Consider the following 23,595-nt stretch of genomic DNA (forward strand, 5'->3'; position numbering starts at 1 on the left):
TCCTTCAACACTTTTCCGGGGATGTTGTCTGGGCCAGTTGCTTTGTGCGGATTAATCCTCCTGAAGGTACTCCTTACTTCTGCTGAGGTCACGCTGAGATGCTCTTCATCCGGTGGCGAGGTGAGTCTGGTGCTGGGTGGTCTGTTCGGGTCTTCAAAGCGTGCATAGAACTTGTTGAGGGCATCAGGCAGAGATGGGTCTTTGGGGCATTGTTCGCTCCTTCCTTTATAATCTGTTATGCACTTAATGCCCCTCCACATGCTCCGAGGGTCTTGTGAGATGAATTGACCCTCGATCCTCTTTGCATATGTGGCCTTGGCCCTCAATACCAGCAACCAGCTCTTTTCTTGTCCTACTCAGCTCCTCTGAGTTTCCAGACCTGAAGGCAATGTTCCTGGCTGCCAGCAGGGTACGCACCTCTGCATTCAGCCAAGGTTTTCTGTTTGGGTAGCTTTTAACATTTCTGATAGTGGAGACGGTGGCAGTACATGTACTAATGTAACCCAGAACTGAGGATGTGTATTGGTCAAGATCAAGCGAACCTCCATTTTCAGCAGCTTCTCTGAAAACCTGCCAGTCTGGTCGATCAAAACAATCTCTCAATATGCATGCATTGGTAGCATATCTTGATGATATGCATGATGAATTGCATTATTCAAGAGGAGCAGGAGCGCTGCGTTTGTATTGTGCGCGGTTTATAATCTGAGCTGAGCTGCTACAATCTCAGCTCCCCGTCTGGAAATGGCAAAGCTGCGTGGGGTGAGGAATTTGGTAGGTAGAGTGCTTGGTTCTGTTGACGGGGGGGGGGGGGGGGGGGGGTACCCTTCTTGAATAATGATAAGGGAAAACACTGATATTTAAACATAGAACAGAAAGTAAAGGACTAAACAGCAGCCCTGTCTTGTACCAATGTTGCAGTCAAAAAAGTCAGTTATATTAGCCTCACACATGCTTTCAGTTCAGAATACATTGATTTAAAAACAGTGTAATTTACCTTAAACCCCATTTTTTTCATAACATAATACAAAAGCCTATGCTGAACACTATCAAAAGTTTTTATGAGGTCGACAAAAATACAATACACTCTACTGTTATTCTTGCATATACAATTCTGAACAGTAGTTCAAGTATAAAAATATTGTTGTTGATCATTTGTTTATGTTTCCCTTATACTTACAGCAGAGCCAGGTTTCATGGGTGTAGCTGCTGGTAGAGGAGTCAACACATGTCCTCCCTGAAAAACAAACCCAAATGCATTTTGCTGATGTAGTGCTCTTAAAAACCTTTTCTCAAAGCAAAGCTTATGGTTTAAAGTCATGGAAGTATCTAAGTGTTAATGAAATATTTAAACTACGAATAATATGTCCCTATCTTAGTGATGAGTAAATTAAAGAAACAGAGTCCAGTTTAGCATCAGATAATCAATGAATCTTCTCAGTAGATTATTGAGACTGTGATCATTTTCACTAACAGTTTCTGTCTGCCAGAAGGTGTCGACAACAGGACATCTCGTCTCTCCCACCACACTGTAGTACCACTGCCAGGCCTCAGGGTTGATGGGTTCGCCAACGGTCCCCAACACTTTTAATGATTTGCGCTTGTACCTCCAGAGAGAGAAAACACAATATTCTGTCATTTCAAAGGCACAGAGGTTGAGTTGTGCATATTCAGAAAAAATTATTTGCTGAAACATAAAAAAAATTTTTTTAAAGGGACGCACAATATTATCGGCATGGTATCGGCCGATATTAACGTTAAAATTCAATATCGGACATCAGCCATTCCATCAAAATAACACACCGATATAAGAGACGCTGCTTTTGTATGACAACCCAGTGACAAGGACGCCTGCAGCGCCAGCACAACGTGATGACATCACGCGCATCTACCTGATCTGATCACGGCAGAGAGGAAGAAGTCAAAATGTCGGTGGTGTGGAAGTTTTTGGGGGGTTTTTTTCCATTGAGGATGTCGGATTCCGAAGATTTTTGGACTACGTTGAGCCTCGCTACATTGTCCCCAGTCAGATATTTTTCCAACGTAGCCTGACCCGAGTCAAAAGTCATCATTTCCAACGTCATTGAGAAGCTAATAGTCAATAGCACTTGGGTGAGTGTTACCACAGACATTTGGACGTCGTGCTAGCCCTGTTAGCATGATTAGTGTTACGGCACAATAGATAGACAAAAACTTTGAACTTAAAAAGCCTGTCCTTCATGCACAGGAGTGCAGAGGATCCCACACTGCAGCTAGGAACCTGGAACAAGCCTCCACAAGTGAGACAGCGTCGCAAGTGACTAATGCTAATAAACAACATTTAACACTTTTCACTTATTATAAGTGCTATGCATATCATATGGCTGTTTCTGAATATATCAGAATCAGAATCAGGGATGCACCAGTCCACTTCCCCCAATAACGATACCAATACCCGAGGTTTAGTATCGGGTTAGACCGACCCAATATTGATCCGATACAGAAAAACAGTGCTGAATTAACAAAAATGGCTAAATCATGTCATCTGGACCCATTTCTGAAACAGGTCCAGATGACATGATTTAGCCATTTTTGTTGTCTACCTGGATGTTTGAGTTTACAAACCCAGTGCTGAATTAACTTAAAACATTTGTTTTGTTAATCGCAAACATGAATGTACTGAATTACAAATTTATTGAAAACTCTGCACCATAACAGCACACTTAAACACACCAAGAGCTTCACAAGCTTGGTAGAACATGTAAAAACAACTTTAATATGTTCAGTCAGTACAATTATAACATCCAGTGTAAAATAAATAATAATAAAGATACTGAAACTGACAAAAACAAAGGTTGACTACTTTGGTCAAACATGAAAAAATAAACTTCAACAAACCTTTCAAATAGTTTAGGAATTTTAAATATAATGTAAAACAAATAATAAAAGAGCTGAAATAAGAGGAAAAAACAAATTCTTCAATGGCTTGGTTGGCAGATATTTAAAATAAAAACAGCAATCAAAGCACAAAGCATAGAATTAGAGCAAATAGATCTGCCCAGTCATGGATTGGTCACATTGTCACGATACCCAATCCAGAAATTTTTTTGATATCGGGACAGATACCGATATTGGTATCGGATTGGTGCATCTCTAATCAGAATAAGCTTTAATATCATTGCACCAAGATACAACGAGAACATGTACATGCAGTCGTCCGGAAGATGGACGTAGTGCACAAAGCTGCTACTATAAAAAAGTGCGGCCTTTCTTATCCTTTTTTCAGAATAATAATCTGTCACCAGTTCAACAGCTGTTACATAATTTTTGTAACAAATAAGCCTAACTAAGAGGGCTATGTTCTGACAAAGGAAAGTACATAAAAAATATCTGTATCAGCATCGGTCATCAGCCAAATAAGTTTTAACATAACAGCATATCGGATATCGACCAAAAATCCAATATCGTGCATCCCTTAAAAAAAAAAAAAGCTGTAAAATAAAGCAATAAACAAATTCTCAGGAAAACACACAAAGGAAAATGCTTATATTCTTGTCAGATGCTAAAGTACAAGAGTTTAATTTAAATCCAGATCTCACTGTTAATCAGTATGATTGTCAATTTCCTATACAGTACAACACGCCAGCCAGCCAGCCAGCCAGCCATCCATCAATCCATCCATCCATCCATCCATCCATCCATCCATCCATCCATCCATGAACAGGGTTCAAGAGAGAAACCCAGATCTTCCTCTCCCAAGCAACTTTCTCCAGCTCCTCCTGGGGGACCCTAAGGTGTTCCCATGCCAGAAGATAAATAATCCCTCCAGAAAATTCTGGGTATGCCTTCTAGTGGGATATGCTTGAAAAACCTCTACAGGGAGGTGACCATGAGGCCCCTTAACCAAATACTCAAACCACCTCAGTTCAAATAATCTCAAACCACTCCTTTTGATATAGAGGAACAGTCCATCAATCCATTATCTTCCGCTTGATCTGAAGTCGGGTCGCGGGGGCAGCAGCTTGAGCAGGGAGGCCCAGACATCTCTTTCCACAGCCACCTCTTCTCTTGAACCCTATTCCCTAGGGAGGGGCCCAGGAAGCATCCTTAACAGATGCCTGAACCACCTCAACTGGCTCCTCTCAATGTGGAGGAGCAGTGGTTTTTACTCCGAGTATTGATTTATTCTGTCCTACATTGTCTGATAAAGACATTATTAAGCTTCAATCTCTGGATCCAGCCATCAAAAGGACGATTCACTACCTAACTGATCAGGACCATGTCACTTCCTACTCAGAGGAACTTGACTCAATCCCTGACCTTTGTACATTCTTTAAGGTACGGCCTTTCCTGAAAATATTCAAGGGCATGTTAGGATTTGCTCCTGAGCCAACAACTTCACCTTCATTCGTGATACCTCAAGACCACAGGGGGTGATGCTGGCACATGTCCATGAAGCCCCATCTTCAAGACACAATAAAAAAGTGGGGGATATGTAGGGGAACACCACTTCAGAAAAAGAACACTTCAGCTCAAACAAACAAAAAGAGTTCACCTCATCTCAAATAAACATCATTCCTGTGTTTTTGTGTTTGAAACTATAAAAATAAGCTTCATCTATTCCCTTTGGAATGAAGAGACATTGCTTAACAAATATTCAGCTCAGCTCACAAACTTCTTAGTTGCCACTAATGTTAATGTAATAAAATAAAACTGTCACTGTGTTAACCTCACTGCCAATATGAACTCATTTCCCATGAAACCTCCCTGCTGGCTGACGTTGCACGTTCGTGGTGAGACGTATTGTGTCACTTCCTGTTTGTCTATTGGTAGCTCCAGAGCCCTATAAAGAGAGAGTTGCGACACTCCCATAGACTCCCATAGAAAGAATGGAATGCGGAAGTCACGTGGGTCATGCAGCGGCAAAAAGTTCCAAACAGCAGCGGTTCAACATTGAACGTGGTTCATTCTTTTTGTTTTCTCCGGTAAGTTGATGAAAATACGACACTTTTTTGCCATTGTGAAGCGTTATCTGACTGTTCTGTACCACAATTTATCAACATTAATACTTCATGTTGCCAGTTTTAGTTAATGAAACGTGTTAAATTGCTAGTTGTGTTTTAACTGCAGCTGCTCTGCAACACGACGGTTTAAACGGGTCTATTTCTAATTCAGCATTTTAAAATATCCATTACTGCTTAAATTATGAAAGGTGGTCTTTTTTAAATTTATGGTAATTTCAGTTACTGAACTCAACTAGAAAATATTTGGCCTTTTTTTCCTGAGAGATTCATTCAAGCTTTATTTCTACAGGTAAATCTCATTGAGCCTCGAGGACTCATTTACAAGAGAGACCTGATTTAACAAAGAATGATGACAACATGACAACAAGACTGACGTAATTTAGTTCAAGTTATAGATCATTTGTCAAAGACTGCAGCAAAAGTTGTGACATTATCATTAAAGAAAAACGTGATTGTGGAGCTGAGTCAATGTTTTCATGTTTTCCAGGTGAACCAGAGGAGAATGACTTCATGAACTGAATGTTGCATTCAAAGTATCAGAAAGGTACAAGATCTCATTTTCTGTCTTCTATTAATCAATAACAGCTGAATCAAGATGTTTGAATAAAATTACTTTAACACCATAACCTTGACAAAGTGAGAAGGGGTTCTCTGCAGACCAAAAGTGGGCGTTTCTGGCGAATAGGCGTTTATGGGCGGCGAACACTGATTGGCTAACAGTATTTAATAGGCGTTTATGGGCGGCGAACACTGATTGGCTAACAGTATTTAATAGGTGTTTGTGGGCGGCGAACACTGATTGGCTAACAGTATTTAATAGGCGTTTGTCGGCGGCGAACACTGATTGGCTGTGGGTAACCCTCAAAGTCACGAGGATTATTGATGAGGTAACGTTTCTTTGCGATGTTTGACAAAGAAATATGGTTTATTGTACTTATAAAGTATGTTATGTTTTCACTTATGCATTTTATTGAAGTACGTTTATTGTAGGTCACGATAGTTTCGACCGTTCTCTCGTTGTTGTCGTAACACACTGAGGTAACGTGAGCCTCCACAGCAGCTCTCACTGTGCACGTTTACAACAACTGGGTGTTGCTTTTCAAAATAAAAGCTGAAAATAAAAGTTCTTAATACTTGAAAAAAAAATATTTAAAAGCTGAGTATAACTGAAAAATATGAAAAACAAATAAATAAAAGTTGTTATTAGCTGAAAAATAAATAAATAAAAGCTGTTAATTATATCTATGTCTTTCTGCCATGTCAGGAACCACTCTCACTTCAGGTTGACTCTAGAAGACCCCAAGATGTTGCTCACCAATGTTGACCAACATCTGATGTTGCTCAACAATGTTGACCAACATCTGATGTTGACTTTCAAAATAAATCACCTCCAAAGTTGAACATAGTTCATAGTAATAGTCAAAAGTTGCTGACGTTGTTGCAACATGAGTTAACACAAACATGAGTGTAAATTGTCAATGATTCAATAATGAGTAATAACTTATTCAATAATAAGTCTGTAATTTGTCAATAATAGTCAATAATTCATTCAAGAATAGATTATGGGTGTTTGGTATGGCTCAGTGGCTAAAATGAGTTGGATGTTAGAGAAATTACTTAATTTTCAATTACCTGAATGCACAAATTCCTTCATTTATAGTTAAACTTTAGGAAATCAACTTTTTTTTTCCTTGTGAAAAAAATATCAAAATTAACTTTAAAATCCAATCCAGGATTAAGTAACAACTAGCAACACCCTAACTGTACTATGTTCTGTGTTTCCAACAGATGCTATGATGACTTCTAAAAATGGATGTCCCAATAAACACAATAAAAAAAATTCAATGATGCATCAAATGTTGTCTGAGTATGTTTTAAGGTAATAACAAATGTGAAATCTGGAAAACAAAGAGAATTCCTGAATCTCTCTTGTGTGCTTTGATGTGTACATAAGTTTATTGGAGGTCCTGAAACAACTTTTCTGAGAACACAAAGATTTTTATTTTACCTTTGGCCAAGATGTCAGTTTGAAATCAGGCTGCTTACTGCAAAACCAAGAGGGTTTTTAAGACAGTCTTCATTTGTATTGTTTTGTCGACTAAGCTAAATGTAACTTCTAAAATATGGATAAATCTGATCTCATCATGCAGCATGAGCAACTGGGTACAGGTGTGAGGGCCAAAAGTCTGGTTATGTACTGACTCCTAAATGTGCTTGTTTTCTACTGAAACATGGAGTAGGGTTGACCTTTAAAATGTGAGAAAGCTGAGGAAGTTAACCAGTAAACAGAAATACCTGCTCCAGGTGCAGAAATCTTACAGAAACTGACAATCACTCATCTGTAGTGACTGCAGGTTGAACAAGAAAATGTGAAGTTAAAGGAAACATCCTTTGCCCCAAGGCCAGTTTAAGTATCATTAATATTTTTCTTTCTTTATGAATCGATTGTAACTTTGTTCACATTTTTCAACAACCAAAATGGAATTTGCTTTTTAATGTTATGGCTAGGTATTAAAAAAACCCTAACATTTAGCTCTCCCCATTACCCAGTTATGTTGCTCTTATTTTGAAATGTAACCGGAAGTTCTGTGTTAAGAGAGTCGAAAAAAGAAGTTATGGAGACGCCGCGGCAGTACACTGGAGCAATGTCGAACCGAGACGCCGCCAGTGTTGAACCTGAGACGCCGCTAATGTCGAACCGGTTAACACCATAGACATAATATGCCTGTGGTTAACACAATCTGCCAATAACGCCTTGTTTTTAGACATAATGTGTCAGTGGTTACGGCATTTTATCGTTCAGCCTTTTTTTCTATCGTCCAATCAGATGTAGCCGGCCAGACACGCCTATTTTTCTATCGTCCAATCAAATATGGCCGGCCAGACACGCCCATTTTTCTATCGTCCAATCAGGTGCGGCCGACCAGACACGCCTATTTTCATATAGTCCAATCAGATATGAGCGCCCAGATACGCCCATTTTCCTATAGTCCAATCAGATATGACCGCCCAGATACGCTTTCCGAATTTGGCTGCAGATACCTACTTGCATAAAGTTGATATCTACTGCAGGACTGTTAAATTACATTAGTTTTATATTATTAGTTTAGTGTTTGGTAATCATGGGTCAAGTTGAGATGAGACTCTTTCAAGACAGAACAAGAAATAAGAATTATTACAAGAATAAATCAGCATCAATAAACTGTAGGACAGCAACAAAACAACTTATTAAACTATCACAGGTTCATTGAGATGGAGCTGGAAGTTCTTCTTCATGCCAATTATCTTCATCTGATCTTTTGTAAAAATATGTCAATTTATTTTCCATTGTTAACATTTTTCTTCTCAGGACTGAGTTAATTTTCTTGTCTGTGAGTTTCTTCTGTCCTGTTATGTATTTTTTGTTCTAATTGTTCCTCAGGTTGTTCATCTCTGTTCCCTGACTGCCTGTTGATCCATCCTCCTGGTCCTGTTGATCCATCCTCCTGGTCCTGTTGATCCTGGATCATCAGATCCTGACATGTCCCCGTCCTCTGAGGACACATTTTCATCTTTCCCTCATCTCACTCGCCTCATTTCTGTTTCTTCCTCAGTCTCTGAAATTACATTGTCATTGTTAGAATGAAGATTATTGTTCAATAAAAATATGACATGTCTTATTTAACACTGTTCGTAGCAAAGTTTAATTTAGAACAACATGTGTGATCACTGGTCAGATCACTGGTCAGGTCACTGGTCAGGTCACTGGTCAGTGGAAGTTCTGCTGTTCTTCTCATCTGGTTCTGGTCCATGAACAACTGGTTGAACCTCCTTCAGTCTCACACGTCCTCACTGTGTCTCTGTGAACTGTCCTCTCTCTAAATGTGTCTGTAGAGTGACATCAGTTTATTTTCTTGCACATTTCTTTGACAGTTAAACATTTTGAGCCCTGATTGAAAATGTTTGTGCAGATTAAATTTACAGCTCTCACTTTGTGATGATGATGATGATGGTGCTGCTGCTGACTTGAGATGATGTCATTAATAAACAGTATAAATGTCAGTAAAAGTACTTTATTAAAGCTTGTTTTACATTTTACATATTTTATAATTGTTTGGAAATTTATTTTTGCACAGTTAACACTTATTTTGTCATCTGTTATGATTTTAACTAGAAACAGTTTCATTTAAATGAACATTTTAATCAATGAATTACAATTTTATAATAGTTGTCAGGCTACAATCAACAAAGTTCTTGGTTGACATAAAAAAATGACAAATACAACAATTATATTCAGTCTCTCTTGTAAATGAGTCCTCGTGGCTCAATGGGACGAACCTGTTTAAATAAAGGTTGAATTAATATCTTCTATAGAAATCAAGAATTCATCCAGATGTTCTAAGGTAAGCTGGAGCAGATCTGAACTGCTGCATGGAGGACAAGGTGGAGCATTATCCTGCAGAGAACATCAGAAACAGCTTTATAACAGGAGTTACTCTGATCTTTTTTTAACGTGTGTAACGTTATAAAACACTGACATGGCTATATTGATCACTGTATTGCATATACATTTTTTTTTCTAACAAATATGTGTTTGCAGTCTCGTTTCCTTCTAAAATTTAATGATAAATGTATCAGCCGCTTCTAAAAATGCTTTGATAAAATGCATAGTCTGAAATAATCAGTAATCAGTTAAGTAATCATTTCGTTACTGCTCAGTAATTACTGAAAGACGGCAGGTAAAGTAAGAAAAGTCGATTTATGTGTTATGTTGCACCAGCAGCTGCTCAAACTGACTGACAGCGATGAACTGTTTGGGACTATTGGGAGATGCATGAACCACGTGACCGCGTATCGGCGAGTTCAAAGAGTGTCGCAGCTCTCTCTTTACAGGGCTCTGTGTAGCTCGAGTGAATTGTTTGCTCGAGTCGTCTCTGTTTTCTGGATTTATCTGTCTTTTGCAGTTTTTCATTCTAGTTCACAAACACACTTAGTAGTTGTTTTTCTACTGTTGGATAGTGCTTAAAACACCTCTTATCTTTCAACACTTCTCGGTTTTTATTGGTGTATTTGGCTCTGCTAGCTCTTGCTAGCGTTAGCTTAGCATGGCTGTTGCTTCTCTCCCTGCTTCCTGTGTTTTCTCTTGCTCCGTGTGTCAGATGTTTAGTTTCTCCTCTGCCTCCTTTAGTGGTAATGATACATGTAACAAATGTAGTCTTATGGTAGCTTTGGAGGAGAGGCTGTCTGAACTGGAAGCTCGGCTCCGCGCTGTAGAAAAACCAGTAGCTTGCCAGGTTCCCTTAGACAGCGCAGAAACACAGAGGCTAGCTCCTGTTAGCGGTCCTCCAGCAGACCCCAAGCAGCCTGGACCCCAGGCCGGCTGGGTGACGGTCCGGAGCAAGCGTAGTGCTAAGGCTAAGCCCCCAGTTCACCACCGACCCGATCACGTTTCAAGTCGTTTTTCCTCACTCAGTGACACAACCGCTGAGAAGCAGACCTTGGTTAATGGCAGCTCCATAGTCCGAAATGTGGCTTTAGGGACTCCAGCGGCCACTTCCGGTTCAAGATGGCGGCGCCAGTGTGTTAGGCTTGCCTCTATCTGCAAACCTTGATTGTTTTTGTGTTGTTTTTTGCTTTTATAATTCAAGGTTCCAACTCTCTGCTGGTGTATAATCGCCAAACGCTTTTAAATCTTCGACCTTGTTTTAATAACTTTGCTTCGTTTGTGCAAGAGGGCCAGAAAACTTTTTTCCCTCCATTTCTGTCGGACGTGCCGTCCTACTTGTGCCGTGCCGTCCTACTTGTGCCGCACCCCCATTCCACTTGCACGGAGAGGGCACAGACGCCGCGGGAGGCGCAGACGCCGCGGGTCAGACTGAAGGCCTGTTTGGCGTTGGCCGCTCTCTCTCATGGGTTTGGAGCTGCATCTAATAGTCTCGTCCTGTGGCGCTCCTCGGATCCTATCAGCTCCTCTCAGGTTCCTGCTGTCGGCCTGGATGAGGGACAATCTGCGCACTGCCTCTGCCTCTCCCTCCCCCACCTCCGCTCACGCGGAGTGAATCATCACAACCTGCTGAACCGAGCTCCTCGGATGGATTACACCCCGGCTTTGGTGCCTGTTGTCGGCCTGGGAGGGGGTCAGCCGGTGCGCTGCCTCCCCCTCCCCCACCTACGTGCGCGCGGAGTGAATCATCACAACCAGCGGCTGCTGGACCAAGCTCCTCAGATGGATTACACCCCGGCTCTGGTACCTGGTGTCGGCCTGGGAGGGGGGCAGCCGGTGCACTGCCTCACCCTCCCCCACCCTCCCCCACCTACATGCACGCGAGGTGTATCATCACAACCTGCGGCTGCTGGACAGAGCTCCTCGGATGGATTACGTCACCCCTGCTCCATCTCATGTTCACATGGCCCTGGTTAATGCTAGATCGCTAACTAACAAGGCTTTTATTCTGAAGGATTTCTTCACCTCCCATGGTCTGGATTTTTTATTCTTAACTGAAACATGGGTAACTTCTGGTGAGTCCAGTGCTTTTTGTGAACTCTTGCCACTGAACTGTACTTTCTTCAGCTCTCCCAGGAGGACAGGTCGTGGAGGAGGAATAGCAACTGTGTACAGGAAGAGCCATCTCTGTAAACAAATCACACCTTTAACATTTTATTCCAGCTTTGAGTTAAACTTATTTGAGCTCGGATCTTCACACCGGGTGCTGTGTGGTGTTTTATACAGACCTCCAAAATACAACAAGGACTTTCTGAGTGACTTTGCAGATTTGTTGGCAGGAGTCTTGCTTAAATATGACAGAATATTGATAATTGGAGATTTTAATATCCACGTGTGTTGTGCTGACAAACCGTTGGTCAAAGATTTTTTACAGCTGATCGATTCTTTTCATTTTGTTCAGTTTGTGTCTGGTCCAACACAAGAATGTGGCCACACATTAGATCTTGTCTTAGCTCATGGTTTTAATGTTTCTAATCTGGAAGAGTGTGATGCTGCTTTCTTAGATCACATGCTTGTTGTGTTTGACGTGTCACTTGTCTGTCACTCAGTCAAACCTCGCGCTCCTGCACAGCCCTGTCGGGTCATTAACTCCTTCACTGCTGCTCAGTTCACTGCAGATTTTAGTTCTGCCATCAGCTCCAGGGATCCTGTGGGTCCTAGTTCACATGTTGAAGCTCTCTCCTCTCATTTTAACTCAGCTTGTCAGACTGTTTTAGATGCTGTGGCTCCATTAAAGATAAGAACCTCCAGACCAAAGCTTGACCCCTGGACTGATGGTCACATGTGCTGCCAGATGCCAGAGCAGGAGAGCAGAGTGAAAATGGAAGAAGGACAAGTTACAGGTGTCTTTCCAAGCACTGAGGGACAGCTGGCGTTTCTATCAGTCCACTGTTAGAGCTGCAAAAAACAAATATTTGTCTGACATCATTTCCACCAACTCTAACAATCCACGTGTGCTTTTTAAAACCATCAGCTCTGTTCTTAATGCCCCACAATCAGCTTGCCCGGAGAACTCCACTGAAGTGTGTGAGAACTTCCTAAGCTTTTTTGCCAACAAGGTTGCAAACAGAGCTCTCATAAGCCCTCCTTCTTTTGACCCCCCCCATCTCTGTCACAAGCTCTGCTGTTTTCAGTCAGTTTGAGCTCGTCACCCTGCCTTTTATAAAGACATCACTGGTCGTATGAAGTTTGCTGGATCTCCAAACGATCCCATCCCACCTCGTCTTTTTAAAGAGGTTTTTCACACAGTGGCTCCTTTTGTGTCCCAAATCATAAATGGCAGCTTGGCAAGTGGACAGGTACCTGTGAGTTTTAAATATGCAGTTGTGACACCACTGATTAAAAAACCCGGTCTTGACTCTACAGACATGTCCAATTTTAGGCCTATTTCTAAACTGCCCTTTGTGTCGAAGATCTTGGAGAAAATAGTTTACAGTCAGTTAACATCTTACTTAAACAACCACAACCTTCTTGAACTGTTTCAATCCGGTTCTAAAACTCACCACGATACTGAGTCGGCACTGCTGAAAGTTTTTAACGACATTCTCTTAGCCACAGACTCTGGTCACTGTGTAGTTTTGATGCTGCTGAACCTAACTGCTGCCTTTAACACGGTGGACCATCAGATCCTCCTGTCTCGTCTGGAGAACTGGGTGGGCATTCAGGGTCCTGCTCTACAGTGGTTTAGATCCTATTTAACTGAGAGAAGCTTTTGTGTGCACTTTGGTTCTCTGTGGAGTCCTCTGTAGCACCTCTCACATGTGGAGTACCTCAGGGATCTGTACTTGGCCCCCTTCTGTTTTCCCTTTATTTACTACCTCTGGGATATATTCACCGGAAACATGGTATTTCTTTTCATTTTTACGCCGATGACAGCCAAATCTATATTCCTTTGAAACAAGATAAACAGTTCTCCTTGAACCAACTCCTGGAATGTATGGCGGAAGTCAGAGCATAGATGTCACAGAACTTTTTACACTTTAATGAGAAAAAGATGGAGGTCTTGTTGTTTAAGCCCAGTGATGGTTCCAAAATCCATGTTGATCTGGGTCCTTTAACCAAACATCTGACTGAGACAGCAACCAACCTGGGTGTGAGGTTGGACAATGATTTTAAAATGGATGCTCAGATTAAATCTGTGGTCAAGCCCAGCTTTTATCACCTGAGACAACTGGCCAAGGTGAAACCATTCCTGTCACAACATCATTTTGAGATTTTAATCCATGATTTCATCACAACTCTTCTGGACTATTGCAATTCACTTTATGTGGGCCTGAGCCAGTCATTGCTGACTCGACTTCAGCTGGTTCAGAACGCTGCTGCTCGTCTTTTAACTGGCACCAGAAAACGAGAGCACATCACCCCTGTCCTAAAATCACAACACTGGCTCCCAGTTCGTTTCCGGATTAATTTTAAGGTTCTTTTGTTTGTATTCAAATGTCTTCATGGTCTCGCCCCACAGTACCTGTCCGACCTTCTCCAGCCGTACAATCCCTCACGTTCTCTTAGGTCAGCTGATCAGCTGCTGTTGGCTGTCCCAAAGTCCAACAGGAGGCTGAAAGGTGACCGAGCGTTCTCAGTCGCTGCCCCTAAACTGTGGAACGAGCTGCCTTTGCACGTCAGACAAGTTGACTCACTTCCTGTTTTTAAATCTGCTCTGAAGACTCATTTTTTCTCTTTGGCTTTTAACGCAGCTTGAAATGTTGGCTTTACTGTTTTATGTTATTTGTTTTATTGTTGTTACTGTTTGCTGCTTTATGATTTGGTAGTTCATTACTTTTATGGTATTTGTTGAGTTCATAGTTTTTATGCTTGTATGTGTTAGTGTACAGCACTTTGGCCAACGGTGTTGTTTTAAAGTGCTTTATAAATAAAGTTGTATTGTATTGTATTGTATATGATGAATTGAATGAATTCCGGGGGCCAGAGTGGGCGACATAGAATCTTATCTGAAACTGCTGACTAAGGCTAAGGCTATATATGGTAAGATTGTTATTCACGTCGGCGGTAATGACACCCGGTTACGCCAATCGGAGGTCACTAAAATTAATGTTGCTTCAGTGTGTGACTTTGCTAAAACCATGTCGGACTCCGTAGTTTTCTCCGGCCCCCTACCCAACCTGACCAGTGATGACATGTTTAGCTGTATGTTGATGTTTAACCGCTGGGTGTCCAGGTGGTGTTCTGACAACGACGTGGGCTACATAGATAACTGGAGTTATTTCTGGGGAAAACATGGTCTGATGCAGAGAGATGGCATCCATCCCATTTTGGACGGAACCGCTTTTATTTCTAGAAATATGGCTGATTTTGTTTATCCCCCAAATTATTGACTGACCCAGGGTCCAGTCCAGGAAGCAGAGTTGTAGTCCTCCACACCTCTCTGCTGCTTCTCCTCTGTTACCCACCCACACCCCCATTGAAACAGCGTCAACTCGCCCACAGCTCAAATTAAATAAACCAAAAAGCAGCTCTAAAAATATAAACCATAAAAATCTGATTAAAATAAACGTTGGTTATGTACTGTAACCCCAGATTCTATGAATATAAGTGTAGCCCTTTAAGGCTGTCGCTGATGGGTTTATTCCGTCATGCGAAGCATTGCACTGAAAAATGTAGTCCACGCCCACCTGCTGTGTGGGCCCCACGCAGTCCATATAAATTACATTAAGACCGGGTAATCGGCTCCCAAATAGCTTTTTCTTCAGCCATTAAGGAGCCAGTGAGGCCCGATGCTTAAAGGGCTACGCCTATACTCATAGAATATGGGGTTACAGTATGTAACCAACGTTCTTTTTTGTATCGGCTTCGCCCTTTAAGAGCTGTCGCTTAGTGGGTTAAGAGCGAAGCGGATATGGTCCTCGCCTCATTGGGTCCATTCGAAAACCATACGAAGCGGCAACTTGCCCAAAAAACGTCTTGTCACTCAGCTGTCCATGTGCGTAATTACGCATTGCGTAATTATGTGTGCCATGCACAGACACATGTTGTGTAACTATGCGTTCTGAGTGCATGAACGCCCCGGAAACTTTCAACGGGGAAAGGAAGATGCTGAAAAAGGGCCATGAATCAACAGATTCATGGCTGAATAATATGAACAGATTAATAATAACAAGTGAGCTGATTATTAATCAAATTAACTAATTGGTAACAATAGTCATGAACTGATTAATGACAATAGAACCAAAATAACAGTCACAACTTGTGGCTGATAACATCTCACACTGAAATGTATGCAGACAGATGTGAGTTTAAACGGGGTTCCATGAAACAACAATATTCACTCTGTTAAAACACTAAGGACAGAATGTGTCATGGAACGAGCCGACAAATCATGTAGATAAAAGCGAATAAATGAGCAGGGTGTTGACCACGCGGCCGCAGTGTAAATATCCTGCATTGTCATACCATTATGCAGAGCAGTTGAAGATGCGATACCTCTGGTCGAATGCGCCTGAGGTTGTCAGGAGGCTCTAAATCTGATGCTTTGTAGGCTTCAGAAATGGCCTCACACAGCCAGTGTGACAGGTGCTGGGTGGATAGTGGGCGACCTGCAGATGCATCTCTATAATGCACAAACAAATGTTGAGTTTGACGCATTGCAGCTGTGCACGCTATGTAACACGTCAACGCCCGCACAGGACAGAGCAGATGGAAAGATGTTTCTTCTTCTGATTTGTAAGGGGGGGAACCCCTCCAACGATATCACTCTTGATTTAAAAGAGCTCGTGATGTTTTTAGGCATAAAAGCTGGGTTGGTCTTAGATCAGCTGAGCTGCCGTCAGCCTGAATTCTGAGACATGACGGAGCGAAAGAGAGGGCAGATAAATCACTCACCCTCTAAGCGGATGTTAAAGCCAGCATCAGGGCGGTTTTAAGAAACAAGAATTTAATTGGAACCTGATTCAGTAACTCGAATGGAGCTTGATCAGAGCTCGCAGGACCAGCATTAAATCCCACTGTGGAGCAAGTGGACGTGAAACAGGCCTGCGTCTCTGTACACCTTTTAAAAAACGCTTCATCAGCAGATGATTAAAAGCTGTTCTGTCCCCGAACCTTTCGTGGCAGGAAGAGATGGCTGCAGCGTACGTTTTAATCGTGCTGGACGCCAAATTTCTGTCTATCAGCTGCTGCAGAAAGGACAGCATGCCGCCTAGTGGACATGAGGTGGTCTCTACACCTTTCTCTGTATACCTTGTAGAAAACGCTTCAGCAGCGGATGATTAAAAGCTGTTCTGTCTCCGAAACCCTTGTGACAAGAAGAGATGGCTGCAGCATACGTTTAATCGTGCTGAACGCCAAATTTCTGTCCATCAGCTGCTACAGAAAGGACAGAACGCTGCCTAGTGGACATGAGGTGGCCTCTACATCTTTCTCTGTACACCAGCACTGAAAAACTGTCCACTTTGATGTGTACAGCACTGTGGTGGATGCAGCACGTGAATCCTGGATTGTGCGCACTTCATCTTGAGGGAGACCCATCCTCTCTAAGCGGATCTGCTCAGCGGCCAGACCCACAGGTGCTGGCCTATTTCTGGGTAACTCCTGATCGTTCCTCCCGCCTGGAGGAGAGCGTCCTCCTTCCACGGCAGTTTCCACGGGCGCCCCGATAACAGGCGTCGTAGAACCGGGAACCATGGTGCGTTCACGCACTCGGGAGCCACCAGGAGAGCTGTCAATCCCTCCTCCTGAACTTGTTTCAGAAACCGTAATATCAGAGGAGGTGGGGGGAACGCGTAAAGAAGCGTTTTGGGCCATGGGCTGTGAGCAAACACGTCCACCCCCAATGGTGGTTCGTCTCGCAGGCTCAGTGAAAACCATAGTTGACACTGAGCGTTTTCTCGTGTCGCAAACAGGTCCACAGCCGCTTGCCAAATTTCTGCCACGTCTGGGCCATCAGATCGAGGTGGAGGGTCCACTCCCCGTGACGCGGACCGCCCCTGGACATCACATCTGCCCCTTGTTCAGAACACCGGGGATGTATACTGCTCTGATGGAGTGCAGATTTGGTGTGCCCAACACAGTAGTTTCCTCGCAATGTGAAACATTTGGGATAAGCACACACCCCACTGCCGGTTTATGTAAGCAGCAGTAACCTTGTTGTCTGTGTGAAACAAAACGTGTTGATTCTGCAGCACAGGAGCAAAGTGTTGAATCACATTCAGAACCGTGCGACATTCCAGAACGTTTATATGAGCTGTTGAAAGGTCACAGCACCCCTACAGCTCGAGATTGTCATGTCCTCCCCCCCAACCTGACAATGACGCATCTGTGAAGACTGACACGTGTGACGTAGGTCTGCTGACGGGGACTCCCTCCGACAGAACCAGGGGGTTTCCCAGTGTCGGAGATCTGTTCTCACGGAGGGAGGAACAGTGATCGTCCGTCTCTTTTGCCTCACCGGATCCATGCGCAGACGAGCAAACCATCTCTGGAGGCGTCTCATGTGTAGTAAGCCCAGCGGGACCACTGTGTGAGCTGACGACATCGTTCCTAACAGCTTCATGACGGAAAATAGCTGTTACTACTCTGCCTGGTCTTACGTGGCAGAGCTGGACTCTTAAGAGTGATGATTCTCGTCTGTGATAAACGAATAAACGAGCCATCATGGTGGTCGAGTTTAGCCCCACTCCCAGATAACAATCATCTGGGCCGGAAGAATCGAGCTTTTTTCCAATTTATGGCGAAGCCCAGAATTAGCAGGTGTGACGTCAGCACCTGAGCCTGTGCCACTGCTTCCCGTTGTCAACATGTGAAGCGGTCTGCCCACGATCGCCTTGTTGAAAATTGACAGGTCCAAAATCGGTCTTGTTCGTCTGGTCTGTTTTGGAACCAGGAAGTAATGCGAGTAAAAAAACCTGTGTTTTCCTCTCCATCGGGAAACCCTGGACTTCTGCCTTTAGGGATGAGACCTGGTCTGGTGATGACAGAACCGTCTCTAAAAACTCCTCCGAACGGAGGGGGTCGGGCTGCAAGTTGCAGCGTGTAACCCCTGCTATCAGCTTGGCCATCAATCTGTCTGGTGAGCAAGCTCGCAGCCACTCCGCGTAACGTTCGTGGAGAGGGCGCGCGTTTAGGTGGTCTACTTTAGGTCTATCGCCCTGATCGCCGTCATGCGCCGCGTAAGTGTGTTCAGCGTGACCCAAGGCGAGGCTTCCTCGAAAGGGCTGAGCACGCCTCTGTGCCGCGCTCGGGCTGCAGGTTCACATTCATGTCTATGTGGACTGGCATGTGTTGAGGATAGGCGTGTGAAAACTGTTGGCGTCGCGGGAGCACGCGTTTGACACCACTGCGGTTAGATGCGTGCCGCTCCTGTGCGCGCCTTCATCAACGCCGCATCGTTTGAATGAAGGATGCAGGCGCCCGGGAAGCATGCGTTTGCTTCAGTGAGGCGCGTGCCACTCCTGCTGAGAGCGAGGTTTCTCACTGGGCCCGTTCTGCGGTCTCACATTTATGCTGATACGAGCGCTGAAAGGCGGTGCACGCGCCTTCATCAACACTGAATCGTTTGAATGAAGGCTGCTGCAGGCACCGCGGAAGCACGCGTTTACTTCGGTGAGACGCGTGCAGCTCCTGGAAGTGTGCAGCTCGGGCTGAAAACGAGTTATTCCACTGAACTCGTTCTGCGGACCACATTCGCTTCGACTGTTGTGTCAAGCAAGCGTCTCATCCTTATTTGGAGCAACGGTGATTCTGAAAAACATTTTTTAAAGGCCATCTGCTCGTTTTGTGTGGAGGATGTGTGAAGGAGCCGCTGTGAGGTCATCCGAGCTGACAGACTGGCTAAAAAACTGAAACTTTCAACATTAAGTGATGTTTTATTCTAAAAACTCAGGTCATCTTTACACACATCCTCCGCAAGCAGTCATTTTGAATCATCTCCCCCAATGAGCTCTGCGGTTTGTTGTCCTAGGGCGCCGCCTGTTGGCAATCTCAGGGAAACGCTGAACTTCCGGTTGCCGGAATGAAAAAGGCTGATGTCTGATGGGCGGGGCTGGCGTAGCGGAATGGGGAAACGCTGCTGCAGCCATGGAACGTCTTGAAAATGGTCCCGAACAGCGTGTCCGTCGTTGATGGGGGTCCTCCAAAAAAAAAAAAAAAACTTTCTGCAGCTCCTCCAAGAGGGAGGTGGAGTGACGGGCCAGGTAGACTTCTGGAAAACCTCGTCCTCCGGCTGTGATGCGAGACCGGCAGACAACAAAAGAGGCGCACAGGTTGAGGATTACGTCAGCTGCCTTGCAGAGGGAGCGCTACATCTCCTCCAGCCTCTTGAATGTTGTACGCCAGCAGCATAACGTATTGTTCGCTGCAGCCGCCTGGAACGCACACTGGTGAGCTCGGTTGGAGAGTGACGTTACCGTCTGGTTATGCTTACTCGGAGGCGCAGGACGCTGGTCCAGCCTGGACATCTTTGCTCCGAAAGCCTCCGCCAAGCTCGGCTCCAGGGGGGGCACTGAGGGAATTTCCATTCAGTGAAACCCCTCCACTCTGGTGATGGGAGCGAATGTGGGAACTGGCGCCCTATTTTACCAGGACCGGCTGCGGCCTCGTCCCAGTAGGACGTCAATGCTGGGAAACGAGGCCAGATGGGATCAGGACGGCGAGCCAGAATGGAGCCCAGAAACCTTCCCACTAGATCATCCGATCTGGGCGGGGGAAGGAGAGGGACAGAAAAAGTCCCTTCATGTCAGAGGCCTCCTGGATTATGTCGGGCAGCTCCAGAGTAGGGGACCGACGGCTGGGAGTGATGTGGTCGCCGATGCGAAAAAAGGTCCGGGGGGGGGGGGGGGGGGGGGGGAGCATTCCCTCAGCCCCCCTCGTTCCGACACTATGCTCTCCGGGAGAAAGTGAGCAGCGGGGTGCTGCTGCTGACGTCGCCTGTCCCAAAGGAACCATCCGATTCGCTCCGAGAGTCGGAGATAAAAGGAAAATTACAAGATTTCTCATCAAAATGGAAATCAGAAAAGCCACTTTTACTAGTTGTTATATATCGTCCACCAGGAGCTTACTCTCAGTTTTTGTCTGAATTCTCAGAATTATTAACAGACTTATTATTAAATACTGATAAAATCATCATAATGGGTGATTTCAATATTCATGTAGATGTTGAGAGTGATAGTTTAAGCATAGCCTTTAATAATTTAATACACTCATTTGGTTTTACCCAAAACGTCCGCATATCTACTCATTCTTATCATCACACTCTTGATTTAGTTCTGACCTATGGTATAGAGATTAAGGACTTGGTAATAGTTCCTCAAAATCCTATTCTGTCCGACCATTTTTCAATAACCTTTGAGTTTACATTAAATGACTACACAGTCACAGAGTAAATTTCATCTCAGCAGGTGCTTATCAGAAAATGGTGTAACCAAATTTAAACAATCTCTTCCATCAATGTTTTCCTCTGTCTTGCAGAGTAATGCATCAGAGAACAGTGACAGAGCATCTAGTTGATCATCTTACAACTTCAATGCAAACTTCACTTGATAAAATTGCTCCACTGAAAAAAATGTAATCAATCAGAGGAAACTGGCTCCTTGGTTCAATTCTGAGTTACGAACTTTAAAGCAGGCATCTAGAAACCAGGAGAGAAAATGGCGCTTTACTAATGTTGAAGAATTTTATTTAACTTGTAAAGATAGTCTGCTAACATATAAAAAAGCTCTCCGTAAAGCTAGAACTTTATATTACTCATTTTTAATAGGAGAATAAAAATAAACCTAGGTTTCTGTTTAGCACTATTGCTAGACTAATTAAAAATCCCATCTCTGTTAAACCATGTATCCCTACAACTATAAGTAGTGATGACTTCATGAGATTCTTTATAAATAAAATTATTTCAATTAGAGAGAAAATTCAAACCATCCTTCCTTCTACTATCGCTAGTCCCCTGTCAAATGAGACAACTTCAAAAATTTCACTAGAGCCTGATTTATGTTTGGACAGTTTTTGTCCTGTTGAGCTCTCTGAATTGTCAAAAATAATAACCTCATCCAAACCATCCACATGCCTGCTAGATCCCATCCCAACCAGACAGTTTAATGAGGTATTTCCCCTAATTAATGTCCACATTTTGGATCTACTTAATTTGTCTTTAATGGATGATTATGTACCACAGCGCTTAAAGGTTGCTGTAATTAAACCTTTACTTAAGAAGTCTGACCTTGATTCAGAAATTCTGGCCAACTATAGACCTATATCTAATCTAACTTTCATCTCAAAAATTCTAGAGAAAATAGTTGCAGGTCAGTTGAGTGAACATCTACAAAGACATAATCAGTTTAAAGAGTTTCAGTCAGGGTTTAGAGCTCATCATAGCACAGAAACAGCACTAGTAAAAGTAACTAATGATATTATATTCTCATGGCCTCAGACAATGGACTTGTGTCTTTACTGGTCCTGTTAGACCTCAGTGCTGCATTTGATACAGTTGATCACAATATTTTACTACAGAGGCTTGAATATGATATTGGGATTACAGAAACAGCTCTAAAATGGTTTAAATCATATATATCTGATAGATTCCAGTTTGTAAATGTAAATAATAAATCTTCATCTTACACCAAAGTTAGTCATGGAGTTCCTCAAGGTTCAGTGCTTGGACCAATACTCTTTACCTTGTATGTGCTTCCCATTAGGTAATGTTATTAAACAGCATGGGATAAATTTTTATTGTTATGCTGATGATACACAATTATATTTGTCTTTGAAACCTAATGAATCCATTCAGCTACTTAGACTACAAGCATGTCTTAAAGACATAAAAACCTGGATGACCCTTAATTTTCTCCTGTTGAACACAGACAAGACTGAGGTTTTGGTTTTTGGACCTGAGCACCTTAGGAATGAATGTTTCAGTATTTCTCCCTCCTTAGATGCATTAATCTGTCCTCCAGCTCTAATGTTAAAAATCTTGGTGTTAATTTTGATCAGGACATGTCTTTTATCCCCCACATTAAAAACGTTACTACAAACCGGATTCCAAAAAAGTTGTGACACTAAACAAATTGTGAATAAAAACTGAATGCAGAGATGTGGAGGTGCCAACATCTAATATTTTATTCAGAATAGAACACAAATGACAGATCAAAAGTTTAAACTGAGAGAATGTATCATTTTAAGGGAAAAATCTGTTGTTTCCAAATTTCATGGCGTCAACAAATCCCAAAAAAGTTGGGACAAGTCCATTTTTCCCACTGTGTGGCATCCCCCCTTCTTCTTACAACACTCAACAGATGTCTGGGGACAGAGGAGACCAGTTTCTCAAGTTTAAAAATAGGAATGCTCTCCCATTCATGTCTAATACAGGCCTCTAACTGTTCAATCGTCTTGGGCCTTCTTTGTCGCACCTTCCTCTTTATGATGCGCCAAATGTTCTCTATAGGTGAAAGATCTGGACTGCAGGCTGGCCATTTCAGTACCCGGATCCTTCTCCTACGTAGCCATGATGTTGTGATTGCTGCAGAATGTGGTCTGGCATTATCATGTTGAAAAATGCAGGGTCTTCCCTGAAAGAGATGACGTCTAGATGGGAGCATATGTTGTTCTAGAACCTGAACATAGTTCTCTGCATTAATGGTGCCTTTCCAGACATGCAAGCTGCCCATGCCACAAGCGCTCATGCAACCCCATACCATCAGTGATGCAGGCTTCTGAACGGAGCGTTGATAACAACTTGGGCTATCCTTGTCCTCTCTGGTCTGGATGACATGGCGTCCCAGTGTTCCATAAAGAACTTCAAATCGTGACTCATCTGACCACAGAACAGTCTTCCATTTTGCCACACTCCATTTTAAATGACCCCTGGCCCAGTGCAAACATCTGAGCTTGTGGAGCTTGCTTAGGAATGGCTTCCTCTTTGCACTGTAGAGTTTCAGCTGGCAACGGCGGATGGCACGATGGATTGTGTTCACTGACAATGCTTTCTGGAAGTATTCCTGAGCCCATTCTGTTATTTCCTTGACAGTGGCATTCCTGTTTGAGGTGCAGTGACGTTTGAGGGCCCGGAGATCACGAGCATCCAGTAGTTTTACGGCCTTGACCCTTACGCACAGCGATTGTTCCAGATTCTCTGAATCTTTTGATGATGTTATGCACGGTTGATGATGA

General features: G+C 43.3%; 1 protein-coding gene across 3 annotated transcripts in view; it reads right to left on the reverse strand.

Moving 5' to 3' along the window:
* The window catches only part of acss2 (acyl-CoA synthetase short chain family member 2), a 224,371-nt gene that overhangs the window by 50,918 nt on the left and 149,858 nt on the right, over positions 1 to 23,595 (reverse strand). For all 3 annotated transcript variants that reach the window (XM_037684629.1, XM_037684628.1, XM_037684627.1), the window contains 2 exons: positions 1,472 to 1,604; positions 1,178 to 1,234 (listed from right to left, as the gene is read on the reverse strand). In XM_037684629.1, coding sequence (XP_037540557.1) covers positions 1,178 to 1,234; positions 1,472 to 1,604 — 190 coding nt within the window. The remainder of the gene's footprint in view (positions 1 to 1,177; positions 1,235 to 1,471; positions 1,605 to 23,595) is intronic.

This window comes from Nematolebias whitei, chromosome 11, assembly GCF_014905685.2.
Source record: "Nematolebias whitei isolate Nwh7 chromosome 11, NemWhi1, whole genome shotgun sequence".
NCBI classification, from domain to species: Eukaryota; Metazoa; Chordata; class Actinopteri; order Cyprinodontiformes; family Rivulidae; genus Nematolebias; species Nematolebias whitei.